Genomic DNA, 20456 nt, shown 5'->3' with positions numbered 1-20456 from the left:
GCTGGCCACGGTGGTCGTGTGGCCACCTCGGGGAGACTCCTCGGCAGTTCTCCACGTGCTCCAGGCATGAGCGTCCTGTGTGTGCAGGAAGAAGCTTCTACGGGCACACGAGCGTGTACGGGACTTGTCAGGGCCTTCACTGCACCAGCGTGCACTGGGGACGGAAGAGGCATTTCCCAAGCATAGGTGCTCGGCGACCTCTTCTCAGCAGAGCACTTCCTGGGGTTGGGGTTCCAGGGAGCCCAGGGGGACGGGCCTCTGACGTGCTGCCTTTGGGGCGTGACTGGAGGCTGGGGCAGGGCGGGCTGTGGGGCTGGTGACATCGGGTGACCGTGTGCCTCCTCCCCCAGGCTGGAACGAGCTGCTCATCGCCTCCTTCTCGCACCGGTCCATCGCCGTGAAGGACGGGATCCTCCTCACCACCGGGCTGCACGTGCACAGGAACAGCGCCCACAGCGCAGGGGTGGGCGCCATCTTTGACAGGTGGGGGTGGGCGCTGGGAGGGCACGTCGGGCTTTGGCCCGCTCACGCTGGCGGTCCGAGCGGGCCACGGACGGGGAGATAGGAAAGTGCGAGGGAGAAGATGAAAACACCTTTGCGGCGCAGCCTCTGGGGATGATCTGTCACCACGTCTGGGTTTCTCCTTCCTGTTCTTTCCGCATAATCCTGCCTGTTGATCGGGGGAGGAAAGCTCCGTCGTTAGAAGCAGATTATCCTGTGGATAGGGTTTTATCAGGTGTTGATTGTGTCTGGCACGTCACAGCCACTCGGTGCTGGGATTGCAGTGTCGTCACGCCCAAGCGGCGGATGCTCTGGGCAGGCAGGTTGTCGGAGCCGCCGTTCCCCGCACCTCCCAGTGCAGCTCTGGTTGCTCCTTGGCCACTTCTCAGGCGACACGCTCGCGGGGCCGAGCTGGTGGGAGGACAGGCCCACGTCCCGGGGCTGGTGGGTCTGTCTCCACTCTGGACGCTCTCCTGAACCCTGGGCCAGCTGGCGCTCCACCAGGTGAGGTGCACGGTGGCTTCTCAGTCCCTGCCTCTGGCCAGCCCGGTCTACGAGCCCAGAGGGCCCGCGCCAGACCTGGGCGTTCTGGGGTCCTGGATGTCAGCTTCAGCCCGCTGGAGCACGGAGGCTGGGAGGGAGGAGCGGGCGAGGGGAGGAGGTGACAGGACGAGAGCCCCGAGGGTGGGAGAAGCGGAGGCCGCCCACCAGCGTCCGCTGGGGAATAAATGCGCCAGCTGCACGGCCCCACGGGACGGTCCAGGTGGAACAAATGAGCAGGCTTGAGGTCCCGAGGGTGGCCCTGTGACCTGAGCTCCCTGGATGTACCAAATGTGACAGGGTTTGTGGCCAGGTGCGGTGGGCACACGCTGTGTGTGAGGGTCTTCGCTGCAGGACTTCTCTGGCCTTCAACAAGCTGCCACGTGGGGGAGCCCTGTGGGTGCTGCAGGGCGCAGCGTTTCTTGCCCACAGAAGCTTCCTTAGCAGGGTCCACCCTCTGGGGACGTGGCTTTGGGAAACAGCGCCAGCCACGCACCCAGCTGAGAGCTCCGTCCGCCAGGTAGATGACGGGGACGGAGTTACGCTCTCTGGGCTCTCTGCCCCATCTCTGCAGCTGTCTGCCCTGCCTGAGGTGTCCCTGTGAGCTGGTCCCCTCCCCTCCGTCCTCCGAGCTCCTTCAGGCCTTCCCCAGGAAGCGACCGTGTCTCCAGGCTGCAGACCTCAGGGGCTCCCTTGGTCCGCAGGGAAAGGCCCAGGCTCCTGGGGGTGACGCCTGGGCCCCACCTGGGCCACCTCCCTTTCCTCCCCTCAGGCCCCCGCCTCACCGACCACCTCCACTTCCCGGACAGGGCAGGTGGTTTGGGGGCTGGGGGCAGGCTGCTGAGGCCAGGGAGGCCCAGGCGTGGGGGCTGCACATTCGTGGGGCAGATCGAGGTTGGGCCTGAGGCTGTCCTGAGGGGCTCCGTGCGGGGTCCCGCCTCGGTGAGGCTGTGTAGGTGGTTTTCCCCCATGTGGAAACCAGCGCCTGGTGACAGGAGTGGGACGTATCCCTGGCAGCTCCCCACCTAGGGGAGACCACATCCCGGGGAAGAACAGTCTCCCTACACTGCAGGGAGCAGCTGAGAACGTGGTGTGGTTGGGCTTGGTGCCCGCTCCTCGGCCGAGCAGGGCCTGGGTGTCACCGGGCACGTGAGGCAGTGACCTCTTCCTCTGTCATGAGGTCCCTCCCTGGTGTCCAGGTTCCCAGAATGAAATCCCACAGGTGGACCCTGGAAGGAGAGGAGCTGGACAGGCCTGGCCCGGGAGCCGTGTGGGCAGCTCCCTGGCTTGGCCTTGCCCATCCCATGTCCTCCGGGCCCCCCAGGGCTTCCCAGAGTGCTCTGGGTGTCCCTGGGGTGGGCCCTGGCGAGGAGCGTGGTCTGACGTGGCTTGGTGTCTCCCTCTTACCGCGCAGGGTGCTGACGGAGCTCGTATCCAAGATGCGGGACATGCAGATGGACAAGACGGAGCTGGGCTGCCTGCGCGCCATCGTCCTCTTCAACCCTGGTACGGCCTGGCCCAACCGCCTCCTGGGCCCAGACCTGGCCTCTGGTGGGCTCTGGGCTCCTGGGTCCCCTGCCAGCTGCCCCACTGGCTGCTGTGCGGGGCCGACTCCCACCCTCCCCGAGCCTCCGAATCCTCTACTCGCGGTGGGTGCACGGCCACGTGCCTTCTGCTGACTGCGAGGCCGGCTGGGGTGGCGCAGCCTCTACACGGTGGGGCCCGGTGAAGGCGCTTGTCGTGAGGGGCTCGGTGACGCTGAGCCTTCTGGGCTCTGCCGTCCAGGGCGCTCACCGCTGTGCGCCAGAGCCTTTTGTTCCGTAAGAGGCCGACTGTGTCCTCGAGCTCCTGGTGCTGAGGTTCTGCAGCGCTGGTTGTGCAGGGTGGTGCTGGGGGTTAGGCCTGCTGGGCGTCCTGGGGTGACCATTCTCGTCCCCTGAACCTCGGTCCCGGGTATTTCTGGGGCCGGGGCCCCTGTGGAGCAGGGCTGGAGCAGGCCGCCTGGCCACGGTGAGGTGCTTCCATGGCCCCTGGTCTCTGCTTCGGAAGCCTCCGACGTGCGAATCCTTCCCCTAAGTGTTGATGCGGTGCCTGTTTGCTGGGCGCCATGCCCGGCATGGGAGGGCCTCTGCGAGCAGCCAGGCGGGGCCTGCCCTCGAGGAGCTCGGGGTTTAGAGGGAAGTGCCCACTGGCAGCCATGGCCATGTGATGGCAGGGACCTGGTCAGGGTGTGGCTGAGAGTGTGCGAGCCACTTCCCCCGGGAGGTAACACTGAGAAAGGGCCCGAGGAGTGTGGGGTGGGCTGGCGGGGGCGGCCCAGGCAGGCCCGTGAAAGTCTCGTGCTCCAGGGTGTGGGAGCCCAGCCCCAGGGTGTCCTGGGCGGGGAGGAGCCGGTGCAAACGCACCTCCCTGCGTGCAGGTGGGGGGAGGGGCGGGGCTACGGGAACAGGTTTTGGGCTGCCGTGGGGAGCTCACCTGGGCAGAGTTGAGGAGCGGGGAGCCCCGTCACAGTTCCTGGGCCTGCCTGCGGGGCCAGGCTGGGGTGGAGGTGAGCGTCATCCTGTGGGGAGAGCCTGTTTCCAGGAATGTGTTGTCGCCCAGGTTTGTGCTTCCAGATTGTAATCCTGCCACCTCTGGAGGCTGAGTCATGCCTCGGCCTGGCCTGGTGCAGTCTCCATTCAGGTCCCACGTGGCCTGGCCGCTGCCGCCCGTTTTCCTGTGCGGCCTGGGTTTGGGCTTGCAGGCAGGGGAGAAGCCTGGCCTGTTGCCAAGAGCCCCAGGACCCCCGGCCACCACACGTGCCCACTGGGCCACCCATGCCCTGGAGGTTTGGGCAGCTGCGGTCCCAGGCAGCTCTGTCTAGACTGGGCCCTGATCCTGACTCCCGGGGTCTGAACTCAGCACTTGATGAGTCTCGGGCTCTGAGAATGGGCTGTGGGGCCCCTGCACCCCACAGTGTGGGGCAGTGTTTGGGGGGGAGGTGTTGGTAGCGTCCGTGCCCTGAGGACAGCAAAAGCATGAATTGTCTCGCCCAATTAACATGGCAGTGGGGGCGGGTAAGCAGATTCCTGACATTTTACCGATGGGGAAACTGAGTCCGTAGAGGTCGAGTGACTGGTCCAAGGTCACATAGCTGGCAAATAGCAGAGCTGAGTTTGGACCTGGAGCAGCCTGGCTGGGTTCTGCACTCGGCCCCGGTGCTGGCGGCACAGCTGCGCCATCTGCTCTGTCGCGGGGAGGCGGGGGAGGGTGCGCGGACAGCTCGTCCGGGGGCAGATTCCTGGCACAGCCCACCAGCCTGAGGGCTCTGACCTGCGGCTTCTCCTTGCAGACTCCAAGGGGCTCTCGAACCCGGCCGAGGTGGAGGCCCTGCGGGAGAAGGTGTATGCGTCCTTGGAGGCCTATTGCAAGCACAAGTACCCCGAGCAGCCGGGAAGGTGAGTCCCCCACCCAGGCGTTCTGGGTGTGAGAGCCCCCCCCCGCCAGGCCCTTTGTGTGCGTGAGAAGGTGACGCCCTTCCCAGGCGGGCCCTGAGCAGGTGGCGGGAATCTCTCCAGGCCAGTGGGTTGTGGAACCCTCTAGCCCTGCTGAAAAGACTGCCTAGTGCCAGGTGCACAGTAGTGCTCGTGTTTGTTGAGTGCGCAGGCAAAGGCCGTGCCCCAGCACCCCCGCCCCAGACAGAACCAGCAGAGGCTGGGTGACAGGGGCACGTAGGAGGTGTGTTGCAAGCATGTGCAAAATAGATGGCTGGACATCTGCAGACAGTAGGTGCTTTATAAGCACGTGCAGGCCAGAATGCCAGATGTCTGCACGTAGTAGGTGCTCTATGAGCATGTGCAGAACAGAGGGTCATGGCCTGAGCACAGAGCTTGTCTTTCTCCCATGTCCAGCTATGCTCCCTGGGGGCTGGGATCTTGTCTCATTTCTGAGTCCACGGTGCTGGGCGCATAGTAGGTGTCCAGGAGGAGAAATGTCCCTGGATGCTGAGATTCGAAGTCAGCTCTCCACATCCTGCCCCTTCTCCTGAAAGGGGCATTCCCTGGCTTCCCAATCTGCAGAGTGTGACGGGGTGGGGTGCGGGTGGGGGCTGAGCAGACAGGGACGCTCATGCCACCAGCCTCCTGGCACACACACGGTTAACTGTGTCCACACTGCCTGCTCAGCTCCGTCTGGTTTGGTTTAAAGTGAAACTTCCCGGAGGACAGGACAGGAGGGTGGCAGGCAGCTTGTTTTTCCTGGCTCCCTGCCCGGCCCATCTCGCCAGCTCAGCAGAAAACTCTGGCCCGGCTCCAGCCTCTGAGCTGTGTTTTGCCTTTAGAACAAGGACTGCGAGGCAGCCCACCGCAGGGCTTTCCCCCAAAATGAACGACTTCGTTAATAGTTAACGAGGTTCTGTAGCCCCTGGAGGGTCCACGTGGAGAGACCTGGGCAGGGAATGGGGGAGGCCTGGGGCTTACGTGGACATCCCGGAGGAACACTTGGTCCAGTCCCTGTGCCACACTGTCCTGGTGGCAGCTGCGGCCACATAGCCTGGCATGGCTAACCCTGACACACCGCTCCCCCAGGCCCCCTAGACTTCTTTCCCTTTTTTGCCCACGAGTCCCCACCCCAGGAGGTTCCCTGGGAGTAGGCATGGCCCTGAGGAGCCTCCGTCCCTGCCTCCTGCCTGCGGCCCTCCTGGGCCATCCTGCACCTCTGGCCCCAGCTCCAGCGGAGCTGTTTCTGGGGAAGGGGCAGCCCTGGTCTGGGGTGCACAGCCCTCCTGAGGTGCTGTGGGAGGGGCTTGCTCTTGTGTGTAGATCCCCAGCCCAGGACTGGTTGAATGGGCACCACCCCGCCCCGTCTTCTCATCAGCCCCCCAGGCACCCTGCTCGCACCCGCGACTCGTCTCCATCATCATCGCGCCTCACTGTCTCGCAGAGGGACAGCTGCTGCAGCCAGACACACCACTGATACTCGGGCTCATTCCTGTAGTTTCCTCCCCTGCTTAAAATCCTGCTGTGGCTCCGGATTGCCCTCGGAGCAAGCCCGTGTTTCTTAACTTCCTCGCGAAGTGCTGTTCAGCCCACGCCAGCTGGCCGCTGTCTGCCCACCAGCCCCCCGTCTCCGTCCTTGGACCCGTGGGTCTTCCTTCCTGCGCTCCCGCCTCTTGGCCGTTGCCTCCTCCGTCTCCTCTGTCTCAGGGCCCCTCCTTCCTCCCGAAGGCTCAGCGTGGCAGGCGGGTCTCACGCTCAGACCAGGCTCATCCCCTGGGAGGCCGCTGTGTGCTGGGGCAGAGCATGGGGGAAGCGCCGCACCCTCACCTGGCCCGGCCCTCACCTGGCCTGCTGTCCCGGCAGGTTCGCCAAGCTCCTGCTCCGTCTGCCTGCTCTGCGCTCCATTGGGCTCAAGTGCCTGGAACATCTCTTCTTCTTCAAGCTCATCGGGGACACGCCCATCGACACCTTCCTCATGGAGATGCTGGAAGCCCCGCACCAGATGACTTAGGCCCGCTGGCCCGTCCTTCCCGCCCACCCGGTCTGGCCGCCCTGCCTGGACGCCAGCTGCTCTTCTCAGCCTGAGCCCTGTCCCTACCCTTCTCCGCCTGGCCTGTGTGGACCTTCGGGTGCAGCCCGTCACTGCTCTGCCTGAGAGATGTGCTGTCATCTTCCTCATTGTTATTATGACTTGTCTTTGGTCCAGGGCAGTGGCCTTCCCGAGGCAGCAGCCAGAGTGGCAAGAACTAGTGTGAGGCTCTCGGCCGCCTGCCATCCCCCGGGGGGGCTCTTAGGGCCCGGCCCCTGGAGCTGCAGGATCCGGGAAGGGAGGCTTTGTTTCGGTTGCTTTTGTTGCTGGTTTTGAGGCTCTCCCTGTGCAGCCCTCCTGTCTGGAGTGTCCATCTTTGTCTGCTCTGAATACTGGTGCCCGCCAGCCCGGGACAGCCCCCCAGGATCAGGAGGTGGGGACAGGTGGGGCAGGCTGGTGTTTCATGGCAGAAGACCCCACCCGCCCCGGGAAGACGAGAGGGGACTCCGGGGGCCAGCAGGCTTCCCTTTGCTCAGAGCAAAGGGGGAGCAGCCCCTTTTTCCAAAGATGACTCTCGATTTTGCCCTCGAGCCAATGAGAACAGGAGCCGACCTCTGTGCAGGGCTTGGGGCCACTTTGTGGCTGCAGGGACTGGATCACTCGCTCGCCCTCCTTGGTTTTCTCTGCCTTGTTTGGTTTCAGATTCTCCCTCCATGTTCAACCCAGGTGACCAGACCTGGGTGCGCTGGCCTCTCCCCGCCCCGTCTCCTCTCGCGGTCTGCGAGCTGGGCCGAGGCTAGTCCTTGGTTCCTGGGGGGTAGCCCCGTCTCAGGCAGGGTCAGGTGTGGTGGCCTCCGTGGCCTTGCTGGAAGCACATGGCTTTGTGAGTTGTCGTCGGCAGCCGCAGGCCATCTGGAAGGCCCGCAGGGGTGGCAGGGAGGAGGTTGCTGGTTGGCTTCCCTCCAGGCGAGGCAGGAGGCGGCGGGAGCAGAGGGACTGGTGGACAGACAGCCCTTGCAGGTGGGGCAGATGCTGTGCGGACCCTGCTGAGGCCCCTTCTGGCTGGCTGTTGCATCTAGAAGACTCTTGGAATCCTCGAACCGTTGGGTCCCCGTGTCCTCAGGCCTGGGGTCCTCTCGGGACCACCCCGCCCGGTGTTGTCTGTGGACAGTGTTGTTCACCCAGAGCCTTACTCGGGAGCCCGTCTCACGCTCGTGCTGGCCGAGGATGGCGGGCGGGGGCCACCCTGGCTGAGCCCTGTCCGGCCCAGCCCGCTCCTGCACGCGCCCTCGGGCTGTCACGGTGCGGGGCTCTCTCAGGTTGAACTAGCCTCTTTTGCACTGGAAGGTCCTCCCTTCGGCCCGAGCACTGCTCGCGCTCACGTCCTGGCCCGTGGGCCCAGCCCTTGTCGGTAGCGGGTGCCTGAACAAGGGAGGGGCGCTGGGGGTGGGGGGTTTCAGGCGGGGGGTCTCATCTTCCCAGCAGCAGCCCTGGAATGAGGGGTGGGCTGCCTTCTCCTGAAGTCTCTTTCCCCACCTGGAGCAGAGAGGTGGGGTGGCCCTGGCAGGGGCTTCCTCAGCGGGGAGGGGATGTCAGCTGGGGCTCCGGTGGGGAGATGAGAGGCAGGTTCCCAGGGGAGACCGTGGGGAAGAAAGGTCTCCCTCTGGCTCCTGGAGTTCCCAGCCAGAGCCGCGGTTGGCACCTGGGCAGAGGCCGCAGCTGACTGTGTGCTTGAGACAGAGGCTGTCAAAGATTCCAGAAACATCTTCCTTCCATCCCTACCCCTGCCATTCAACGTGGCGGCTCTCTGGAGGCATTCTGGGCCTCATCCGCTGGCACAAGGCAGAGATGGTGCCCAGGTGAGCCTCACACCTGTGCCAGGGGCCTGGCTGGCTGGCCCTCCCCCCAGACTCTGCCAGAAAGTCTCGGCAGCCTTTGGGGTGTGGTGTGACAGGCAGAGGGACGCGGGCACTCTGGGGTCCTCTGATTGTGGGGGCGTCAGAGACGCTCCACTCTCAACACCCGGTGCCTTCTGCAGCCGACACACCTTCATTCACGCCAGCACCGTGCCCGGGGCGGTGCCCCCCAAATCCGTGGGCCCCTCGGGAATGTCGGTGGTTCCAGAGGAGAGAAGCCAGGGGTCTTTGCCATTTCCGGCCCTGGCTGTCTGTAACGCACTGAGGCCCCCGGGCCGCCACCCCTGAAACCAGAGTCCCGGCCCCTCTGGCGCACGCAGCCTTACGCGCCACCCCGCGGTGCGGTCGGCTCTCCGTGGGCTTCCCGCCCGCCGTGGGTCTTGTCGTTACTACACGTACAGTGCTGTCCGTCTGCAGAGGCGACACGCGGGGGAGATGGCACATACCCAGTAGAGAGTAGAGTTTTATTTAACCAGACCTTTAGTAGTGTTACCAATCTGGTTCAATTAAGGTGATTTTTTTGTAATTATTATTATTATTTTGGTGGGACAATCTTTAATTTTCTAAAGATAGCACTAACATCGGCTTGTTAGCCACCGTGCCCGTCCCCGCCTCGGCCTGGCTGGGTGACACGGCTGCCCCGGGCAGTTCCTCAGCCGGTCACCTCCCTTCTCTGAGGTCCAGACGGGGCTCCTGGGTCTGAGGAGTGAAGATGCCACAAAGCCAGGCTCCCGCTCGGCCTGGATGGCGTCTCTGCGAAGCTGGCCTGCCGGGGACATTCCACCCGGGGGGGCCTGTGTCAGCCACCGCCCCCCTCCGCCTGGAAGCACGGGGTCTCTGGGGGAAGACGGCCCTGCGCCCTCGGTTTTCCAAGTCACGGCGTTCCCCAAGGATTCAGGCTGGCGGCCCGGTGGCAGAGCGCTGGAGATGGCCCCGGGCCCCTCCCTGTGGGGCCCCCGCAGGGCCCGGCTGGAACGTGCAGCCAGTGGGTAATCAGCTGATGTTGTCCCCATCACAGAGTTGGGGCATGTGATCTGGTCCCCGTCCACGCAGGTGTGTTGTGTAAACATGTATGTGCTGTACAGAGAGACGCGTGTGGAGAGAGCCGCACGCCAGCCACATGCCGGCGACGCAAAGTGGTTACCAATGTTTTGCGTTTATTTTTAATCAAGACTTTTCCCTCGTTTTCCTATAAATTTGCTTCCTGTAAGCAAGTGCATAAGGACCCTCCTTTGGTGAGATCCGGGTTCAAGTGACTATCTCAAGGCAAGGAGATGCATCTATTTTCAGATGCTTTGGAGCAGACAGCTTTAGCTGTTCCCACTCTTTAGCGATGCCTTAGCTGGGACGCGTAGCTAATACTTAGAGAGGTTGACAGATCCACAAAGAGTAGAGATAAGAGAAAATGTCTAAAGCATCGGGAAAGGTAAAAAAAAATCTATTTTTGTACAAATGTAATTTTATCCCTCATGTATACTTGGGTATGGCGGGGGGAGGGCTGGGGACGTGTTTTGTTTCTGCTTCTAGGGATCGAGGTGAAGCTTCCTCAGCGACACGCAGGGCCGCGGAGGCGCGAGGAGGGCGGCTGCCCGGGCAGCTTCTCCTCGGGCGGGAGGGCGGGCCTGAGGCTGTCACGGTTTTCTTCCCCTTTCGAGTAACTCTGAGACCTCGCTCTGTTCTGTGCTGTCACCGCCGGCCTTCCTGCGACTGTTTGACTGTGAAATCACTTCCCTACACGATCGTTCTCCGAAACATCGCGGCCACAGATGCCAGGGTGTGATGGACGTTGGTGTGAGAATTGTGGAGAAGCAACAGTGAGAAAAACGTGAGAGGAGAAACAAAATATGAGCGTTTAAAAATACATCACCATTCAGTTCTCGTTTGTTCCGTGTGGGGTTTTCCTGTTTGGGCGGGAGGGCCTGCGGTCACCACACCCCCGGCCCCCTGGCCGGCCCCACGCAGTGAGACCCCAGTGCTCCTCCTGGACCACGCTCTGAAAGTTCCCTTCCCCTGTCTGCTCGGCCCCCCAGCTCCCCCAGGTGGCCTGGGCGCTGGGACTCACCCAGGGGCCTCCAGGGAGGGCCTCCCTCGGCCTCCGAGGGCACCGAGCGTGTGGGCACCTGAAAGCCTGTGTGTCGCCACCTGCTCCACCCCAGGCTGCTCGTGCTCTGCACCCTGCTGGCCCGAGTGGGCAGGAGGTGCACACAGGTGATGTCGCCTTACTGACCAATGAATAGATGGATGACTCCATCCGCACCCTCTCCTGTGACCATCCCTTTCGTCTCCACGCTGTCTGGAGCTGAGCTGCTCCTGGCCTGAAGTCTGGTGGCGTCCCAAACCCTCTTACACTCCCCCGTCCAGCCGGGCACCCTCCTAGGGAGGCGCCAGGTGCTCTGAAGACGGGCCTGGGCCCGCCCTGTGGTGTTGGACAGAGGGCAGTGTGGTTGGACCCAGCGCAAGGGCGGCTACCCGCAGGGCAGGGCCTCCTCGTGTCATCCCCCCACGAACGCCAGCACGCGCGCACAGACACGTGCACAAACATGCTCGTGCACCCTAACACATTGTGCTTGCGTGTTGACGTGCACGCTCACACGCTCACACATTTGCACACATGCACAAACCCACTCACGCACCATAGACCCAGACGTGTTCAGACACATACATACACTTGCACACAGCTCCTGAAGGACTGGCGGCAGCGGGGCGAGGCCGAGCCAGCCCCCGAGGTGCAGCCAGGACCCCACACTGACATTTTCCCACTTGCTGGTGTTGAGGGGGCAGCTGCACCCCGAAGCTCTGGGCTGCTCCCTGGGCCCCCAGCCGTGGCTAAATGGTTCCAGTGGGACTCAGAAGACAGACACAATCTGCCGTCTGCTTAGGGGACGCAGGCAGCCCTTGCTGTGGCTGCTGAGGACCTCGTTGGGCCGCGCACTCTCCCCTGGCCAGGGCCGCAGCTTCACCCGTGGGGCCTGGGTGTGAGGGTGGCCTCCTGGGAAGGCGCCCACCTGTTCCCTCTGTGCCCGCACGGCCCCCCTGCTGACCAGACCTTGTTGGGCCCAGCTCACTCTGGTGTCCTGTAATAAAATCTTGCACGTGCGAGCCACATGGGCCCCTTCCTTGGTCTGTAAGGGAGTCAGCCCTCGGGGCCTAGGCAGCTGCTGCCTCTCCGTGCGGGGCTTAGTCCTGTTTGTACCTGCATCCCTGGGCACTGCTGTGTGAGGCCACTGGTGGACGCTGGTCTTGTCCTTGGTTGTCTTCTGCCCTTCATGCTGGGGACAGCCTCCGTGGGCCTTTGTCCTTGGGCTGAGTGAGGGGACCTGCAGGGAGGCCACAGACAGGGCATCGGACAAAGGTGAACGTTGGATGTGTAGGTGCAGAACAGACTTGGTGCTGGTTTTAATGACCCCATGGGCAGTGGGGCAGGACTCTGCAGGACTTCCTGGGGTGAGCATGGGGTGAGGGGACTGGTGGCCCCCAAGAGACTTGAGCACGAGCCAGTACTCTCACCCCACCCCAGGGCAGAAGCCCCAGCCGCCTGCCTGCATTGCCCGGCAACCTGGCCTGGGCCTCCCTGCTGCCTCTGGTTGCCATGGTGACCCCTGCCCTGGGCGGTCCCTCTGGACCAGAGATGCTGGACTTGATAAGTTTATCACCAGCGCAATCAGGTGGTGACAGCCGAAGCCAGGGTGGGCTTGGGGGATGTAACCTGAGACGTGAGGGTGGGGGCAGGGCTGCGTGACTCGGATGGGGTGTCTCCAAGCACCCACTGTACACCAGGCCCTGTGCTGGGCCCCCGGAGCAGGACAGGGAAGGGCTGTCCCTGCCACCAGCCAGCAGTGTGATGGGAGAAAGGCCACGTGTGGAGAAGGGAGCATTCCAGAGAGAGGGAGAGCCCCCCAGAGAGGCCCTGGTGCAGGCAGTGGACACTCAGGACAGAGGATGGGGTCACTGCTGTGCCTGAGGACAGCGGCACCCCAGAGTGACGAGAGGGGTCAGGGAAGTCTTGGGGACCTCAGGCAGGAAGGGCCGGAGCATGCAGGGTGTCCGGGAAGGAGCCGTGTGAAGGTTTTAGGCCCCAGACCCCTGGCTACCCAAGCAGTCCCATCTGTCCCAGGATGGATGGTGGTCTCTCGGACTCAGTGTCGGAGTGGATGGACCATTTAATCTAGAATTTTCCACACAGATGCCCAGAGAACCCCGAGGAAGCTGCTCTGCATGGGGGCACACCCCGGAGGACGTTTGCCCACACTGGCCCGGCCCCCTTGGCTGTGGTGGACCCGCTTAGAGGCTGCGGTCTCAGGGTGTGCTGGTCCCAGGAAACAGACGCCCCAGCGCCGTAGCGCCGTCCGAGGTGCTAGGCGACACTGCCCCCTGCTGGAGGTGCTGGGACGAAGCTGCCTCCTTCAGGCCCCTGAGGTCTGCCAGGGGCTCCTGCAGCAGGCCGATCCCTGCTCGGCGAATCCCCGGAGCTTTGCTGAATCCTGCCGCCCAGGCGCCCCGTGCGATTGGACCAGAGGGCTGTGCAGGAGCTGGCATCGCCAGGGTTTTACTGAGCTGCCAGGAGTCGGCTGTGCGCAGAGCTGGGCGCAGCCCTACTGTGTGCTGGGGGGGCTCAGCCTGGGGTGGGAGAGCTGAGGGCAGCGGTGGGGGTCTTGACCTCTCTCGGCTTCAGTTTCCCCATCTCTGCCATGAGGACAGAATCCCGCTGCCCAGGACTGTTGGGACAAAGGCCTTGGTCATCTAGAAAGTGCTCTCCAGCCGCCCCCTCCTGTTCTGGTGTGAGGAGGCTCTAGGGCAGGGGCGCAGGTGGAGAAGGCAGGCTGGACTCAGACATTTGCGCCCTGGGCAAGGGTTGGGGGGCCGGAACCCTTGGAGATTCAGCCTGGGGGTCCGCCTCTGCAGAAGGCCAGGGCTGTCGGCCCGGGTTCCAGAACCTGGGGTCCAGGAGGTGGCATCCTGGTTCTTGCCCACTGGGGAGGGGGCCGGGAAGATCAGGCACCGTGGTGCCCTTGAAGGTGAACAGCGGGGCCCTCAAGGTCCAGGGCAGGTCAGAGCTGCCCCTGGGGGTCACGTGGGGGTGTTTGGAAAGCTTGGGCAGGGGCTTAGTGGTTCCTTACTCCCTCCACCCACCCATGCCTCGTCCATTCTTCCTCCCCCTTCCTCCCTCTGTCCTTCCCTTCCCTCCCTCCCTCCTTCCCTCCCTCCTTCCCTCCTTCCCTCCTTCCTTCCCTCTCTCCTTCCCTCCCTCCTTCCCTCCTTCCCTCCTTCCTTCTCTCCATCCATCCGACGGCACTTACCAGGCTGAGGCCCTGTCCTGAGGGCCTCTCCTCTCCCCCACCAGGGCAGGAAGTCATTGTGGGCTGAAATCCCAGGCACCCCCTGGGGTGGTACTGTGCTGTGAGAGCCCTGCTTTGGCTACGGAGAAACAGTCGCTGAGCCGCGAGGAAGAGGGAGCTCCATCCTCCGGGGCAGCTGGCTGGAGCGGGGCCTTTGTGCTCCTACCATCCTCACTCTGGGGGCTGCGGACACCTGGTCCAGTTCATCTGGGGGACAGTGGCACCCCGCCCTGGCATGCTATTCAGGAAGCTAGGCCTGGGGCCCAAGCCCGGCTGGAGAACTGTGGGCAGAAACACTCTCCTCCCCGGCCTCAGCCTCCCTCTGTGGGTGGGCGTGAACTGCAGTGGGCGCTGTGTGGCAAAGGCCCAGGGCCGTGGCACCTGGCCGAGCTCTCGGCAAAGGGCACGGGGTAACGATCTCCCCGCAGAGGGTGAGCGCACCCCCCGGGTAAGAAGTGCGGCTGGAGAGGAGGTGACTGCAGGGCACTCTGGACAGCAGCTGGCCCAGTGCCTGCCTTGGAGGGCCTCATGGCCAGCGGGGAGGGGACATGCAGACAGGTCACCGCAGCCTGAGGTGTGGCGGAGGCTGGGGAGGGGAAGTGTGGGTCTGCCCGGCCACCTACTCAAGCCAGGACACCTGAGACGGAGCCCAGGCTGGGCCCCGAGGAGCACAACGGGGAGTCACAGGGGCAGCCGGACAGAGATGCTCTCTAGACCCCCAGGGCCGTTCGAGGTCTCGGAAAGGAGAGGAGAGCTGCCACTGCAGCAGGGGCGAGCGGGGGCTTCCGCCGGCGCTTCCACCTCCCTCGAAGAGGGCGGGCGCAGCCGTCTGGGAGGCAGTGCGGCACTTGTTGTCAAAGCTAAGCATTGTCCAGCAATCGAGCTCCAAGATTTGAACCCCACTGATTTGAAAACTTACGTCCCTCCAAAAACCTGCACGTGAACATGTATAGCAGCTTACGCACCATCGCCTGAGTTAGAAGTAGCCAGCACGCCCCCAGCAGGGCGTCGGTGTCGGGCGCCCTCCAGCAGTCAAAGGAAAAGATGGGCTGACTTGTAGGCGCTCATCGCCAAGTGAAAGAGGCTTAAGGAAGAAAAAGGCCGCATACTCTGTCCATTCATTTGACATTGTGGAACAGGCAGAGCTGCAGAGCTGCCGAGCAGAGCAGGGAGGCCGGACAGGTGAGCCGCGGGGACCTCTGCAGGGCCGTGCAACTGTCCTGTGCCGTACGGAACGGGGTGCTTGTCACCACACCCAGCAAACACGCAGAACGTGGCAGCACGAAGGGCGACCCTTACTGTGTGCACGCTCAGGAATACGCAGGAGTTCGGGGATTCCCAGGAGGGGTGCAGACCGCGACAGCACGAACCTGTGCAACGACCTCACGGAGGGTGGAGAAGCTGCCGCTGGGAGCTTCGGAAACGGGCGAGGCTGTGAAATAAGGTCAAAAGGGACGGAGCGTGAGCACCGCGCTGCCGTGGGCGGAACTGCTCCCGCGTGCAGGCCGATGATCCGACACCACCTGACACAGGCTGGATTCGAGCCAGTGACAGTGAGGGTGACCTGGGGTCGTTCTTCGTCGCCATCCTGGCTCTGGTGATTGCCGGCTTCGCCACCGTCGCCTGTGTTGTCGGAGACCGCGGTTCAGGTCTTACGACTCCCCGTCGGGCAGGGCCTGCTGGTCCCCTACCTCGGTGGGAATCAGGTTTGTCCCTGCCGGGGTGGGAGCTGCAGGCACCACACGCAAGGCGAGGAGGCTGGAATGGCCCCCGCAGTCGTAGGGTGGGAGACGCCGGCATGGACGCGTGCTTAGCTCACGCAGGTGGTTGCGCGTGGATGTGTGGACACACACGGGGCAGGGTGTTAGAGTAATTTTCCTGCTCTGTCTGCTGAGGAAGATGAGAAATACTGAAAACCTCCCGGTAGCACCGCACGGCCAGCGCCCAGGTCGCGGGTCCTTGCACCATTCCCCAGGGAAAGGACTGCGCTCCCGGGAGAAACGGCTGAGCCGTGGGCCGGGGCGGGGAGCAGCCGGGATGAGCCTGCGGCGTCCTGCGTGGCCGGGAAGTAAAAGCAAAGGAAAAATAACAGGCAAAACATACGACGCGGTGACGTTGGTGGGACACGGGGGCCACCAAAGCGTTGCCGATGCCAAAGCGGGAACAGTATGATCTGCAACAAAATAAGCAACATAGTATCAGATTATAACTGAAAGTATAAAATAAATACCCATGAGTGCATGCTCATATAAATAAATGATTGAATAAATACACAAGCGGTGGAGAGTGGACACCCCCTTGCAGCAGGTCCCAAGCGGTTTATGCAGACGCTTGTCCCTGCAGGAGGCGGGCGCTAGTCCCCACTCCCAGGCTGTGCGCTGAGCAGAGTGGCTTCCTGTGAACAGCAGGCACACAGAGGACAAAGGGTTACTGCACAGAAACCCCACAGCACCCCGGCCGGGGGACAGCCCACGCCCTCAGGGGTGAGCCACGTGGTAGCGTGTACCCTCGATGTACCGTGATGAGAAGGTTCGTTCGCCTCTGCGGCCTTCCTCTCAGAATCCAGCGCCCCTCCAAGCACGAGAAAGGCCTCAGACAAGTCCCCAGTGGGGGCGTCCTACCGAACTGAAAACTGCCACCGTCATCGAAAACGAGGAAAGGCTGAGAGACAGTCACAGCCAGGAGGAGCCTAAGGAGACGTGACGACTGAATGTCACGTGTGGACATGGGTAACAACGCAGCCCTGCTGGTTCATGAGTTAGAGCAAACGTACTGTCCCCACGTGAGACGTTAGTGCAGGGAACACCGGGGGGTGTGTGGGAACTTTCTGGCTTCGCGGCCTTTCAGGACGTCTAAAAACTATGCTTTAATTTTTCAAAGCAGCTTGTTTAAAAAACTAAAGCGGCGTGTGTGTATGTGTGTGTGTGTATGTGTGTGTATATGTATGACGCTAACCGTTGCCTGGGTATTTACGGAAACAGGCCTGTTGGTGGAAGACCCACTGCCAGGTGTTCCAGCTGTTGGAAAGGACTGAGCTCTTTGTTCGTATCCATGGTCAGATGGGGGAGGAGACGTGGAGGGTGGGGACGGGGAATGAGGAGAGACCTGGGGTCTGGGGTGGGGGTGGCCTTCGAGGCTGAGCCCCAGCTCTCTCCCTCTCCCCCTCGCCCCTTCCTCCCTCCTCCCCTCTGGGGTCTGAGCAACTTGAGGCCCCTTGCCCCGGCATGGAGGGAGACATAAGCTGCTTCCACAGTGGCTGTCACCCCTGCAGGTGGCTGTGGGACGAGCCAGCGCTGAGTGGGGAAGGGTCCCTGCTGCTGAGGCTCCCAGCCAGGCGGCATCTCCTGCGCGCGCCGTGCAGGTTGGCAGGGTGGCCCCGACACCCCCTTCCGAGTGCTGCCCTTGGGCCCCTTCCATGGCTGCCTGGCTCTTGCCCAGCCAGGGGTGACAACCCCAGGTCCACAGAAGGGGAAACTGAGGCCTGGAGAAGGATGGGTCTCACAGCCCACGGACAGTGTCAGGACTCAGCTCAGGGCTCCAGACTCTCTGGAAGGTTCTCTCTGCAGCCCGGCGCTGGCCTCATTCCTGCAGGATGATCAGAGAGGGCTCTCCCTAGGGGCTGGGAGGGAGGCGGGTGGGCCCTGGAGCACCCCCGTCGCCTCTGCTGTGCCCAGGGGGCAGGTGCTGCCGGGAAGCCTCGTGCCGGGCCTGTCTCACTCTGGGCACGTGCTGGGGCTGCAGCCACGTGGAGGGAGCTGCGCGTCCTCCCTCCCGGATGGGTGCGTGTTTCTAACCACAGCTGTCACACCTGGGGAAACTGAGGCTGGGGCAGGCGCAACACTGACCACAAGCTCAGCAGGACCAGCGCCCAGGAGCCTGCCCTCACCTGGGGCAGTGGGAGTGCGGGGAGCCTGGATTAGTGCAGGGAGGGAGAAAGGCGGGGGGGGGGAACCCCTGATGGGGTGGGGGAAGGGAGGGGATTGGGCTCAGCCACAGGGGCTCCTCCGGGCTAAGGGGGTGAGGGCAGAGCTCCTGGGGGCTGGCCCTGCTTAGCCGGCGGCCACCGTTGCTTGTGCGGAGCCTCAGTTTCCCCAGCTGTGGCCACCGTTTGGGTGTGGGCCTGATCCTGTCACAGAGCTGCCTGCGGCGTGTTCGTGTCTACAGTTCAGCGTTTGTGTTTCAGTCTGCGGCCCCGGCTCTGCCGGTGTGGGAGCAGCCTGTGCGCTCGGGTGAGGGGAGGCAGAAGCTGGGCCGGCCTCACAGAGGGTGCCTGCCCTGGCGACCACGGCCTGGCTTCCAGGCCCAGCGCCCGTGAACACGCCAGGGGTTGCAGATGCCATGGTGTCCTCTCCGGCCGGGACTCGCGCTCTCTCATGAAACAGCCCCGGGCTCTGGGTCAGCAGGCGCTGGGTTAGAGGGGCCTGGACCGGGGCGCTGGAGAATGGCTCTTTCCTGGTGGAGAGGCAGGTTTGTGGGCAGATTCTCATGTGTCTGGGGTTGGATGGGGTGGGCAGGGGAGCAGGAGGAAGGGGGCCCCAGGAGCCTTCTGCGGCAAGCGTCTCAGTGGCGGCTGTGGACAGGTGAGGGCCCTGCTCGTGCGGTCCTGGGACCCAGTGCTGGGCCTCCTCCGCCCAGGCCCTGGGGACACTCGCCTGAGCTCTGGGCGCCTCCACTCCCCGCTTAGTCACCCAGTGAGCCTCGGTGTGTGCATCTGTGAAATGGGGCGAGTCCTAGCACCTCGCTGGTGGTGCCGGGCTGAGGCCTGCATTGGCTCCTGCCTGGCGCCGCCCCTGCGCTGGGCGGGCGCAGCTGTGCTCAGCTAAGAACGAGAGTCCTTCCCAGCCCGGCCCTGCGGCCTCTTCCCTTTTCCAGCAAGGTCCCTCCTCTGGGGTCCCGGGTGGTGGGGGTGGGTGTGTGCACGGAATCTGTGACAGATGTGTGGGTCTGCCGGGGACCAGACTGCTGTGCACAAACCCGAGGTGCGTGTGTGCGCGGTGCGCGGTGTGGCGCTGAAGATCCCAGGGCTGGAAGTGCGGGGGTGGAGGGTGGGGCTGGCCTGGGCCGCGGGGTCCGGGGTCAGCTGAGTGCAGACCGTGCAGACAGACCGGGGCCGTCAGGTTGCGGGGTCTCCTGGGCGCGGAAAAATCGGCAGGGGAGGGCCAGGGATCGGCCAGTAAGGATCAGAGAAATCCAGTGAACTCCAGGGCAGCCGACACGCCGCTTTAATCACAAGTGATTTAAGTTACAAACAAGATACTTTAATTAGAAAAAAGCAAGTAATTTACAAAAAAATAATAACACGTGAGTTAGGAGCGGTGCCATGTGGATCGAGTGCCGCAGGCGGAAGCAGGGCCGGCCTGGAGCCGGCGGGGAGAAGGGCTGCAGGCCCCCTCTGCGCACAGACCGCCGTGGACCGTCACACCGAGTAGGTGAGCGCAGGGAGAGAGGCGTTTCACCAACCCTTTACTCCCTGCAAACAGCTTTGGTTCCCGAGGTGCGGGCCATGCTGGGGTGACGACAGCGAAGGCACCCCACGCTGGGGTGTTCCCTGGAGGACAGGGTGGTCATGAAACTCGCCACGACTTCAGATGTTCGCTCTTTCCCCAGAGAGGCCCCGGTGGCTGTATGTGCGTCGGCCCTGCTGGGTGTCTGTGAAGTACCTAGAGTGGGGGACACATCGCCAGGGCCCGTCCTGTGCCCGTCAGTACCCCCATCCACCGCCAGAGGGCAGCGTCGCCCCGCCCAGCGCACCCAGCAGCCCAGCCGCGGGCCCTGCTGATTGGCTAAGCCCTGCCATCTCCCTGGCAACCGCCCCCTGGCCCACCCGCTCACACTGTCCCAGCCCTTGACTTGATGCGTTTGGGCCCCACGCCTGGGCTGAGGTGCTGCCCCAGAAGGGGCCGTGGTGGACGGTGGAGGCGCGAGGGAGCCATGTGCAAGCTCCCTGCTTTCCTCCGAGCCGAAGGGTCCTCCTTTCCCCCAGCACCCGTCTCCCCACCTCCTGGTATGGAAGTGGGGGGCCCGGGACATCGACCCCAGCTGGTCTGGGGGAGGTCCTGTGGGAGTCCCTCCGTGGCAGACCCTGTCCTGTGTAAAGTGGCTGTGAATTTTTACCACCTTGAACCCCAGTGTGGCACTCCCCAGTTGTCCCCAGCGCCTGCAGAAAGCTCTGGAGGGAGCCCCCTGGGGGCAAGGGGAGCAGAGGGGACTTGCGCCTGGAGCCTGTGCAGGTGTCCGGCCTGGCGGGTGTGGTGGCCTGTGTCTGGGTCCTGCCTCTGGTCCCAGCGAGCATTGCAAAATCAAGGCATGGGGAGGTGTTGAGCATGGGGAGTGGGTCGGGAGACAGACACCAGTCCCCACAGCACCGGCGTGGGGGGCACATCGGCTCCTGGACATGGATCCATCCACCTACCCACCCATCCACCCACCCATCCCATCCATCCATCCACCCACCCATCCACCCATCCATCATCCATCATCCATCCACCCACCCACCCATCCACCCATCATCCATTCATCCATCCACCCACCCATCCACCCACCTATCATCCATTCATCCATCCACCCACCCATCCACCCACCATCCATCCATCTATCCACTTACCCACTCACCCATCAATCATCCATCCATCCATCCACCCACCCACCCATCCACCCA

The 20456-nt window shown here is 63.5% G+C and overlaps 1 protein-coding gene across 1 annotated transcript in view; it reads left to right on the top strand.

The window, feature by feature from the left end:
• RXRA (retinoid X receptor, alpha) overlaps positions 1-7136 on the top strand; it is a 95707-nt gene extending 88571 nt beyond the window's left edge. The window contains exons 7-10 of the mRNA XM_012664722.1: positions 351-483; positions 2456-2547; positions 4373-4478; positions 6381-7136. Coding sequence (XP_012520176.1) covers positions 351-483; positions 2456-2547; positions 4373-4478; positions 6381-6528 — 479 coding nt within the window. The 3' untranslated portion in view covers positions 6529-7136. The remainder of the gene's footprint in view (positions 1-350; positions 484-2455; positions 2548-4372; positions 4479-6380) is intronic.
• Positions 7137-20456: the final 13320 nt, after the last annotated feature.

This window comes from Propithecus coquereli, unplaced genomic scaffold, assembly GCF_000956105.1.
Source record: "Propithecus coquereli isolate 6110/MARCELLA unplaced genomic scaffold, Pcoq_1.0 Scaffold908, whole genome shotgun sequence".
Lineage (NCBI taxonomy): Eukaryota > Metazoa > Chordata > Mammalia > Primates > Indriidae > Propithecus > Propithecus coquereli.
This window is presented reverse-complemented; position numbering and strand designations above follow the sequence as displayed.